The sequence below is a fragment of the Oncorhynchus gorbuscha genome, linkage group LG21 (genome assembly GCF_021184085.1).
Source record: "Oncorhynchus gorbuscha isolate QuinsamMale2020 ecotype Even-year linkage group LG21, OgorEven_v1.0, whole genome shotgun sequence".
Lineage (NCBI taxonomy): Eukaryota > Metazoa > Chordata > Actinopteri > Salmoniformes > Salmonidae > Oncorhynchus > Oncorhynchus gorbuscha.
The window spans coordinates 60846031-60858119 of record NC_060193.1 but is presented as its reverse complement, the minus strand read 5'-3'; the positions used below and the strand labels follow the sequence as shown (position 1 = coordinate 60858119).

General features: G+C 47.1%; 1 protein-coding gene across 1 annotated transcript in view; it reads right to left on the bottom strand.

The window, feature by feature from the left end:
• Window positions 1-271: 271 nt before the first annotated feature.
• The window catches only part of LOC124008070 (cilia- and flagella-associated protein 47-like), a 39561-nt gene continuing 27743 nt past the window's right edge, over window positions 272-12089 (bottom strand). Inside the window, exon 4 of the mRNA XM_046318973.1 lies at window positions 272-493. Within this exon, the coding sequence (XP_046174929.1) occupies window positions 272-493 (222 nt within the window). The remainder of the gene's footprint in view (window positions 494-12089) is intronic.

Sequence of the window (12089 nt, the reverse complement as noted above, 5' to 3'; positions counted from 1 at the left end):
AGATCATAACAACATTAGACCATAACACCATTAGACCATAACAACATTAGACCATTAGACCATAACAACATTAGACCATTAGACCATAACAACATTTAGACTTAAATGATGAAATGAATAAATGAATCAAGTATGATGCCGTGGTGCTTAAAAACCACCGTGAGCTCCTCCCCCTGACGTAGATTTGTGGCTCAGAGGCATCAGTTGTCCTCTTCCGTGAATAACATACAGACAGTTCTTTTCTCCCTTCACATTGAGATGCAAACATGAGTCACTGAAGCCACTTTGTAACCTGGACCGTTACAGCCGTGTCCTTTAGTGCAGCCTGTTGTTTTGCTCGTTGCATGCAGATATAGCGCTGTGTCATCTGCAGACATCTGAACTTCAGACCCAGTACAGACAGTGGGCAGATCATTATCTTAGAGGCTGGGTCCCCAGTGTTGACCCTCGGGTCCACGCCCACATCATAGCTGAGAGTGGGCGACAGGAGTATCTTTGGTTCACACACAAAAAGAAGGGGAGAAAATACAGTCTTTTGATTCATATCAACATAATGTACAATACATTCAATTATTTTGTGATTTTGTTATATATAAATTGACTAAACAAGAATTTGTTCTAAATTTATTTGCGTAGTTAAATAAAGGTACATATATATATATATATATATATATATATACAAGCTGAACTACACCTCCTATGGATTCACAGGGTACTGTATGGTGTTCCTGTTCAAATTCTTAAAGCTGATTTTTTTTAAATATATATATATTTGTACCTTTATTTAACTACGCAAATAAATTAATAACAAATTCTTGTTTACAATGACCTCCTGGAATTAATTTTTAAAAATAAAATACAAATATAGGACAAAACATACATCACGACAAGAGAGACAACAAAACACTGTGTAAAGAGAGACCTAAAGACAACAACATAGCAAGGCAGTAACACATGACAACACAACATGGTAGCAACACAATGTGGTAGCAGCTCAACACGGCAGCAGCTCAACATGGTAGCAACACAATGTGGTAGCAGCTCAACACGGCAGCAGCTCAACATGGTAGCAACACAATGTGGTAGCAGCTCAACACGGCAGCAGCTCAACATGGTAGCAACACAATGTGGTAGCAGCTCAACACGGCAGCAGCTCAACATGGTAGCAACACAATGTGGTAGCAGCTCAACACGGCAGCAGCTCAACATGGTAGCAACACAATGTGGTAGCAGCTCAACACGGCAGCAGCTCAACATGGTAGCAACACAATGTGGTAGCAGCTCAACACGGCAGCAGCTCAACATGGTAGCAACACAATGTGGTAGCAGCTCAACACGGCAGCAGCTCAACATGGTAGCAATACAATGTGGTAGCAGCTCAACACGGCAGCAGCTCAACATGGTAGCAGCACAAAACATGGTACAAACATTACTGGGCACAGGCGGTAGCTCCGACTTAATTTTTACCAATGTAGTTCGCGAACTTCGCCAAAAACAGAAGTTGAGACACTGTGAGTTGTTGTGTTAGGTAGCTAGCTATATAGTTATACCTTTTGGCAGTTAAGTTACACTTAAGAATAACACTTTAACAACGTCACTTTTTCTCCACCGACTAAACATGTGTTCGGTCTCTCTCTCACCATGTTGAAACAGAGGATTGCTAGCCGTTAGCATTGAAGGTGAGAGGCTTTTAGAGAACCGGAAATAGGATTGCTAGCCGTTAGCACTGAAGGTGAAAGGCTTTTAGAGAACTGGAAATAGGATTGCTAGCCGTTAGCACTGAAGGTGAAAGGCTTTTAGAGAACTGGAAATAGGATTGCTAGCCGTTAGCACTGAAGGTGAAAGGCTTTCAGAGAACTGGAAATGGGATAGCTAGCTGTTAGCACTGAAGGTGAGAACTAGAAATAGGATTGCTAGCCGTTAGCACTGAAAGTGAGGATTGGAAATACGATTGCTAGCCGTTAGCACTGAAAGTGAGCACTGGAGATAGGATTGCTATCTGTTAGCACTGAAGTTGAGAGAATTTTTGAGAACTAGAAATAGTATTGCTAGCCGTTAGCACTGGAAGTGAGGATTGGAAATAGTATTGCTAGCCGTTAGCACTGGAAGTGAGGATTGGAAATAGGATTGCTAGCCGTTAGCACTGGAAGTGAGAACTGAAAATAGGATTGCTAGCTGTTAGCACTGAAGTTGAGAGCATTTTTGAGAACTAGAAATAGGATTGCTAGCCGTTAGCACTGGAAGTGAGGATTGGAAATAGGATTGCTAGCCGTTAGCACTGGAAGTGAGAACTGAAAATAGGATTGCTAGCTGTTAGCACTGAAGTTGAGAGCATTTTTGAGAACTAGAAATAGGATTGCTAGCCATTAGCACTGGAAGTGAGAACTGGAAATAGGATTGCTAGCCGTTAGCACTGGAAGTGAGAACTGGAGGACGCTTTTGGATATGAACTGCTGTATTTCTGACTGTGGTAAACTAGATACGGAGGACAGGGTTATTCTACTCATGTTGATCCGGTTGTATTTGTGACTGTGGTAAACTAGATACGGAGGACAGGGTTATTCTACTCATGCTGATCTGGTTGTATTTGTGACTGTGGTAAACTAGATACGGAGGACAGGGTTATTCTACTCATGTTGATACGGAGGACAGGGTTATTCTACTCATGTTGATCCGGTTGTATTTGTGACTGTGGTAACTGGTGGTACTGGCCTCATAGGGCTCAGATCAGAACCAGAACACTATGTATGGAATAGGGTTTGAATGGGGGAACGTTGTCCAAACCACAAGTTGTATTCATTCATGTGTCATGAGAGAAAACATTCACTTTAACACAGATGGTTTGTTCATGTATTTAACATGTACTTAACATGTATTTAACATGTACTTAACATGTATTTAACATGTACTTAACATGTTTAGTTATGAACAAGTTGTTATTTACAGTGACTGCCTACTGTAAAGAATTGCTATTTCTTATGCAAGTGACCAGCCTACTGCTAAATACATGGCTACAACTCACAGTAAAGCATGTTGGGTCCCCTACAGGATAGCTCCCACACACACACACACACACACATACACACACTAACTGCCGAGGACACACAGATAAGACATACGCCCACACATTGGGAGGAAGAGACACAGCCTTGACTTGCAGACACAAGCACACACACACAATCTCCTTCCGAGCCGAACATTGTGTGACTGAGAACAGGCATGGAGGGATTCTACGATGACGGAAGACTACACCCCAGCCTGAGCCTGAGCCAATCTGAGGAACCAAACTTCTAGAATCAATCTACTTTCTGTTCTGTATTAATTGCTTGTGCAAACGATTAGCGTGGCTTTTTTTGTTGGTTCCTCATGAGCTAATAGAAGGGCCCGTATATACGCTGTACCAGATATCTTTACTCTGAATAAACTGTCGCTTGTCATACAATTTTACCACCTTGTCTGAATCGATCCTTAACCGGCTCACCCTTCTACAAATCCTATTATCAACACTACCTACAGGGTCCGCCATAGTAGTGTAACGGCTAGTTAGCGTTTCAATCGGTGACGTCACTTGCTCTGAGACCTTGAAGTAGTGGTTCCCCTTTGCTCTGCAAGGGCCGCGGCTTTTGTGGAGCGATGGGTAACGATGTTTCGTGGGTGACTGTTGTTGATGTGTGCAGAGGGTCCCTGGTTCGCGCCCGGGTTTGGGCGAGGGGATGGTCTATAGTTATACTGTTACAGTAGCACGGCACCCCTGGAGCAAACTAGTGTTAAGTGCCTTGCTCAAGGACACGTCGGCAGGTTTTTCACCTTGTCAGCTCGGGTTTTTGAACCAGCAACCTTTACAGTTAGCTGCCTAGCGGTCGAACCCGCACTGGTACCTGATGTCACAAAGTGCTGTACAGAAACCCAGCCTAAAACCCCAAACAGCATGCAATGCAGGTGTAGAAGCACGGTGGCTAGGAAAAACTCCCTAGAAAGGCCAAAACCTAGGAAGAAACCTAGAGAGGAACCAGGCTATGAGGGGTGGCCAGTCCTCTTCTGGCTGTACCGGGTAGAGAGGAACCAGGCTATGAGGGGGCCAGTGGCCAGTCCTCTTCTGACTGTACCAGTCCTCTTCTGACTGTAGAGAGGAACCAGGCTATGAGGGGTGGCCAGTCCTCTTCTGACTGTACCAAGTAGAGAGGAACCAGGCTATGAGGGGTGGCCAGTCCTCTTCTGACTGTACCAAGTAGAGAGGAACCAGGCTATGAGGGGTGGCCAGTCCTCTTCTGACTGTACCAAGTAGAGAGGAACCAGGCTATGAGGGGTGGCCAGTCCTCTTCTGACTGTACCAAGTAGAGAGGAACCAGGCTATGAGGGGTGGCCAGTCCTCTTCTGACTGTACCAGGTGGACTTCTGTCTGCTGACCTCTTGCCATTTCCACCTCCAGAAAGATGTTTCTAACCTCAAGTGTCTTTTCCTGGTTAAATAAAGATCACATCAAGCACCAAACAGTGCAGCCAGCCTGGCCTGCAGTGTGTGTTTGTTTATGTGTGTGTGTGTGTTTGGTTGCATGCGTGTGTGAGCTACTCTACACAGCTAATCAAATGAAGTAGCAATACCCCTGAGTCACTCATTCCAGTCCTGCGTTTGATGTGAGGCCCATATTTACATCGAATCGAGAATATTTACACGTTTGGACTGCAGGCAGATACTAGCCAAGGAATGTGGACAGCAACTCCAAACGGAATAGGCCACGTTTACGTTCCAAATGGTTCCCTATTCCCTATTATAGTGCACTACTTTACGTAGGCCTCTGGTTAAAAGTAGTGCACTACATAGAGAATAGAAAACCATTTGGGATGCATTCGATTAAATATTCTGTTTTGAGTTTCTGTCCACATTCCTTGGCAAGAATCTGACAATGATATGATTAGATGATTAGACCACTAAACAGATTAACTATGGGATTTATTAGTGGTCAGAACAAAGGGTTGTTTTTCCAGAAGAGAACTGGTGCCGTCTATATTATAGTGCTTCTCTATGCATAATATCCAGTCCCAAATGGCACCCTATTCCCTATATAGTGCACTTCTTTTGACCAGAACCCTATTGAACCTACTCAAGATGTAGTGCACTATATATAGGGAATAGGGTGCCATAGGGCTCTGGTCTAAAGTAATGCACTATGTACGGACTAGGGTACCATAGGGCTCTAGTCTAATGTAGTGCACTATATAGGGAATAGGGTTCTATAGGGCTCTGGTCTAAAGTAGTGCACTATATAGGGAACAGGGCTCCATGGGTTCTGGTCTAAAGTAGTGCACTATGTAGGGAATAGGGTTCTATAGGGTTCTGGTCTAAAGTAGTGCTCTATATAGGGAACAGTGCTCCATGGGTTCTGGTCTAAAGTAGTGCACTATGTAGGGAATAGGGTGTAATTTGGGACGTAGGCATTACATAACAATGGGAAGAGGCGGTTAAGTCATAATGCACCACTGGTCTGAAAACAATATAAAAACTCAGAGGTCAATTTATCTGTTTGTAAAATCCTGTCAGAACCAACCAGACACGGAGAGACAGTTTTTAATACAGACAGAACCAACCAGACACGGAGAGACAGTTTTTAATACAGACAGAACCAACCAGACACGGAGAGACAGTTTTTAATACAGACAGAACCAACCAGACACGGAGAGACAGTTTTTAATACAGACAGAACCAACCAGACACGGAGAGACAGTTTTTAATACAGACAGAAAAAGACACGGAGAGACAGTTTTTCCAGAACCAACCAGACACGGAGAGACAGTTTTTAATGGAACCCTATTCCCAGTTATTATATAGTGAACCAACCAGACTTTTTACACAGAGCCCAATGGCACCCATTTTTAATACATAGTGCACTACTTTAGACCAGAGGCCTATGGAACCCTATTCCCTATATATAGTGCACTACTTTACACCAGAGCCCTATGGCACCCTATTCCCTACATAGTGCACTACTTTAGACCAGAGCCCTATGGAACCCTATTCCCTATATAGTGCACTACATTAGACCAGAGCCCTATAGAACCCTAATTCCCTAAATAGTGCACTACTTTAGACCAGAGCCCTATGGAACCATATTCCCTATATATAGTGCACTACTTTAGACCAGAGCCCTATAGAACCATATTCCTTATATAGTGCACTACTTTAGACCAGAGCCCTATGGGTTTATAAAGTAGCGCACTATAAAGGGAATAGGGTGCCATTTGGGACGGAACTTTTCTCATCTAAATAATATATTGATATTCTATATCACCAGCTCCTTTCCTGCTCTAAAGCCCTCCATCACGTTGTAGTGTGTCTCTCAGTCCTCCATCAGGTTGTAGTGTGTCTCTCAGTCCTCCATCACGTTGTAGTGTGTCTCTCAGTCCTCCATCACGTTGTAGTGTGTCTCTCAGTCCTCCATCACGTTGTAGTGTGTCTCTCAGTCCTCCATCACGTTGTAGTGTGTCTCTCAGTCCTCCATCACGTTGTAGTGTGTCTCTCAGTCCTCCATCACGTTGTAGTGTGTCTCTCAGTCCTCATCACGTTGTAGTGTGTCTCTCAGTCCTCCATCACGTTGTAGTGTGTCTCTCAGTCCTCCATCACGTTGTAGTGTGTCTCTCAGTACATGTTATAGTGTGTCTCTCAGTCCTCCATCACGTTGTAGTGTGTCTCTCAGTCCTCCATCACGTTGTAGTGTGTCTCTCAGTCCTCATCACGTTGTAGTGTGTCTCTCAGTCCTCCATCACGTTGTAGTGTGTCTCTCAGTCCTCCATCACGTTGTAGTGTGTCTCTCAGTCCTCCATCACATTGTAGTGTGTCTCTCAGTCCTCATCACGTTGTAGTGTGTCTCTCAGTCCTCATCACGTTGTAGTGTGTCTCTCAGTCCTCCATCACATTGTAGTGTGTCTCTCAGTCCTCATCACGTTGTAGTGTGTCTCTCAGTCCTCATCACGTTGTAGTGTGTCTCTCAGTCCTCCATCATGTTGTAGTGTTATTGTTTTGTTTTCAGTGTTCATTAAAATATTTAAAATATGAACACTTACCACGCTGGTCCTCCTCTCCTTCCCCAGAGGACAAGCGTTACAGTTATATGAACACTTACCACACTGGTCCTCCTCTCCTTCCCCAGAGGACAAGCGTTACAGTTATATGAACACTTACCACGCTGGTCCTCCTCTCCTTCCCCAGAGGACAAGCGTTACAGTTATATGAACACTTACCACGCTGGTCCTCCTCTCCTTCCCCAGAGGACAAGCGTTACTGTTATATGAACACTTACCACGCTGGTCCTCCTCTCCTTCCCCAGAGAACAAGCGTTACAGGTATATGAACACTTACCACGCTGGTCCTCCTCTCCTTCCTCAGAGGACAAGCGTTACAGGAGCAGCAAGCTGGTATGAACACATAGTCTTATAATGTAGTGTTTGTAGTGTTCGTTTACACAGACTAAGCGTAATCTGTAAGAGCACACTTCAAGTGTTCAAATCAAATCAAATTAGATTTGACTTGACTTCAAGTGTTCACTTGAACACTACTTTTCAGGGCTCCTAATAGCCCCTTATTTTCCCTCTGAGCTTTAAATCAGCCATAATTACAGAGACTGAAAGTAATTAAAGTCATTAAATTACGTTGAAGCAATGAATGGATATCGATCCTTAAAAAAACAACAGCAGGAACAACGTAGCATATTGGAATATGAGGAATTAGGAAGTGTGTTATAATGAGGTGCTTTAGTTCAGCGGATAATTAAAGACGTTCAGTTATTCATGAAGCAGACTCGGGTGTTAAATGGCACCTTTTTAATATCTGAAAATACGGGATTACACATAATTTATTACCATAATATTAAACAAATGTAACTTCACACTTGTACACTTGTCTTTTAAGGAAATCGTACTGACTGGTAAAGTGGAGATCATTGAACATAAACCTATATTGAGGGAAGACTATTGAACATAGGTCTGTAATTAGGGTAGATTATTGAACATAGGCCTGTAATGAGGGGAGATTATTGAACATAGGTCTGTAATAGGGTAGATTATTGAACATAGGTCTGTAATAGGGTAGATTATTGAACATAGGTCTGTAATTAGGGTAGATTATTGAACATAGGTCTGTAATAGGGTAGATTATTGAACATAGGTCTGTAATAGGGTAGATTATTGAACACAGGCCTGTAATAGGGTAGATTATTGAACACAGGCCTGTAATAGGGTAGATTATTGAACATAGGTCTGTAATTAGGGTAGATTGTTGAACATAGGTCTGTAATTAGGGTAGATTATTGAACATAGGTCTGTAATAGGGTAGATTATTGAACACAGGTCTGTAATAGGGTAGATTATTGAACATAGGTCTGTAATGAGGGAAGATTATTGAACATAGGTCTGTAATAGGGTAGATTATTGAACATAGGTCTGTAATTAGGGTAGATTGTTGAACACAGGTCTGTAATTAGGGTAGATTATTGAACATAGGTCTGTAATAGGGTAGATTATTGAACATAGGTCTGTAATAGGGTAGATTATTGAACATAGGTCTGTAATAGGGTAGATTATTGAACATAGGTCTGTAATAGGATAGATTATTGAACATAGGCCTGTAATAGGGTAGATTATTGAACATAGGTCTGTAATGAGGGTAGATTATTGAACATAGGCCTGTAATGAGGGTAGATTATTGAACATAGGTCTGTAATTAGGGTAGATTATTGAACATAGGTCTGTAATAGGGTAGATTATTGAACACAGGCCTGTAATGAGGGGAGATTATTGAACACAGGCCTGTAATGAGGGGAGATTATTAAACATAGGTCTGTAATTAGGGTAGATTATTGAACATAGGCCTGTAATGAGGGGAGATTATTGAACATAGGTCTGTAATGAGGGGGGATTATTGAACATAGGCCTATAATGAGGGGAGATGTATCCTGGACATATTTAATTAAGGCTGGGTTCAATTCCAGCAGTTCAAATCGGTAATTGGCAAGCTAATGTAATGAAGATTAATGTGGGCTCAAGGGGATCCCAAGTGACGCAGCGGTCTAAGGCACTGCATCTCAGTGCTAGAGGTGACACTACAGACCCTGGTTCGATCCTGGGCTGTATCACAACTGGCCGTGATCGGAGTCCCGTAGGACGGGACATAATTGGCCCAGCGTCGTCCGGGTTAGGGGAGGGTTTGGCCGGGGTAGGCCATCATTGTAAATAATAATTTGTGTTTAGCTGACTTGCCTTGTTCAATAAAGGTTGATAAATAAATACTGTACTGTCATGTATAGACTGTAATGTATGGAATATGTACATTAAAACACTGTCTTCTGTCTATTGTAGACTGGAAATTACATCATCCAACAACGCTAATAATCTGAGAGAGGGGCCTCCTCTCTCCCAGCCCCTCCATCCCTACCTCTCTCCCTCCTCTCTCCCAACCCCTCCATCCCTACCTCTCTCCCTCCTCTCTACCAACCCCTCCATCCCTACCTCTCTCCCTCCTCTCTACCAACCCCTCCATCCCTACCTCTCTCCTTCCTCTCTACCAACCCCTCTATCCCTACCTCTCTCCCTCCTCTCTACCAACCCCTCTATCCCTACCTCTCTCCCTCCTCTCTCCCAACCCCTCTATCCCTACCTCTCTCCCTCCTCTCTCCCAACCCCTCTATCCCTACCTCTCTCCCTCCTCTATCCCAACCCCTCCATCCCTACCTCTCTCCTTCCTCTCTCCCAGCCCCTCCATCCCTACCTCTCTCCCTCCTCTATCCCAGCCCCTCTATCCCTACCTCTCTCCCTCCTCTCTCCCAACCCCTCCATCCCTACCTCTCTCCCTCCTCTCTCCCAGCCCCTCCATCCCTACCTCTCTCCTTCGTCTCTCCCAGCCCCTCCATCCCTACCTCTCTCCCTCCTCTCTCCCAGCCCCTCCATCCCTACCTCTCTCCCTCCTCTCTCCCAGCCCTTCCATCCCTACCTCTCTCCCTCCTCTCTCCCAGCCCCTCCATCCCTACCTCTCCCCCTCCTCTCTCCCAACCCCTCCATCCCTACCTCTCTCCCTCCTCTCTCCCAGCCCCTCCATCCCTACCTCTCTCCCTCCTCTCTCCCAGCCCCTCCATCCCTACCTCTCTCCCTCCTCTCTCCCAGCCCCTCCATCCCTACCTCTCTCCCTCCTCTATCCCAGCCCCTCCATCCCTACCTCTCTCCCTCCTCTATCCCAGCCCCTCCATCCCTACCTCTCTCCCTCCTCTATCCCAGCCCCTCTATCCCTACCTCTCTCCCTCCTCTATCCCAGCCCCTCCATCCCTACCTCTCTCCCTCCTCTCTCCCAGCCCTTCCATCCCTACCTCTCTCCTTCCTCTCTCCCAGCCCCTCCATCCCTACCTCTCTCCCTCCTCTCTCTCCCAACCCCTCCATCCCTACCTCTCTCCCTCCTCTCTCCCAACCCCTCCATCCCTACCTCTCTCCCTCCTCTCTCCCAGCCCTTCCATCCCTACCTCTCTCCTCCTCTATCCCAGCCCTTCCATCCCTACCTCTCTCCCTCCTCTATCCCAGCCCCTCCATCCCTACCTCTCTCCCTCCTCTATCCCAGCCCCTCCATCCCTACCTCTCTCCCTCCTCTCTCCCAGCCCCTCCATCCCTACCTCTCTCCCTCCTCTCTCCCAGCCCCTCCATCCCTACCTCTCTCCCTCCTCTCTCCCAGCCCCTCCATCCCTCCTCTCTCCCTCCTCTATCCCAGCCCCTCTATCCCTACCTCTCTCCCTCCTCTCTCCCAGCCCCTCCATCCCTACCTCTCTCCCTCCTCTATCCCAGCCCCTCTATCCCTACCTCTCTCCCTCCTCTCTCCCAGCCCCTCCATCCCTACCTCTCTCCCACCTCTCTCCCAGCCCTTCCATCCCTACCTCTCTCCCTCCTCTCTCCCAGCCCCTCCATCCCTACCTCTCTCCCTCCTCTATCCCAGCCCCTCTATCCCTACCTCTCTCCCTCCTCTCTCCCAGCCCCTCCATCCCTACCTCTCTCCCTCCTCTATCCCAGCCCCTCTATCCCTACCTCTCTCCCTCCTCTCTCCCAGCCCCTCCATCCCTACCTCTCTCCCTCCTCTCTCCCAGCCCTTCCATCCCTACCTCTCTCCCTCCTCTCTCCCAGCCCCTCCATCCCTTCCTCTCTCCCTCCTCTCTCCCAGCCCCTCCATCCCTACCTCTCTCCCTCCTCTCTCCCAGCCCCTCCATCCCTACCTCTCTCCCTCCTCTATCCCAGCCCTTCCATCCCTACCTCCATCCCTCCCTCCTCTCTCCCAGCCCTTCCATCCCTACCTCTCTCCCTCCTCTATCCCAGCCCCTCCATCCCTACCTCTCTCCCTCCTCTATCCCAGCCCCTCTATCCCTACCTCTCTCCCTCCTCTATCCCAGCCCCTCCATCCCTACCTCTCTCCCTCCTCTATCCCAGCCCCTCCATCCCTACCTCTCTCCCTCCTCTATCCCAGCCCCTCTATCCCTACCTCTCTCCCTCCTCTATCCCAGCCCCTCCATCCCTACCTCTCTCCTTCCTCTCTCCCAGCCCCTCCATCCCTACCTCTCTCCCTCCTCTCTCCCAGCCCCTCCATCCCTACCTCTCTCCCTCCTCTCTCCCAGCCCCTCCATCCCTACCTCTCTCCCTCCTCTCTCCCAGCCCCTCCATCCCTACCTCTCTCCCTCCTCTATCCCAGCCCCTCCATCCCTACCTCTCTCCCTCCTCTATCCCAGCCCTTCCATCCCTACCTCTCTCCCTCCTCTCTCCCAGCCCTTCCATCCCTACCTCTCTCCCTCCTCTCTCCCAGCCCTTCCATCCCTACCTCTCTCCCTCATCTCTCCCAGCCCTTCCATCCCTACCTCTCTCCCTCCTCTCTCCCAGCCCCTCCATCCCTACCTCTCTCCCTCCTCTATTCCAGCCCCTCCATCCCTACCTCTCTCCCTCCTCTATCCCAGCCCCTCTATCCCTACCTCTCTCCCTCCTCTATCCCAGCCCCTCCATCCCTACCTCTCTCCCTCCTCTATCCCAGCCCCTCCATCCCTACCTCTCTCCCTCCTCTCACCCAGCCCCTCCATCCAT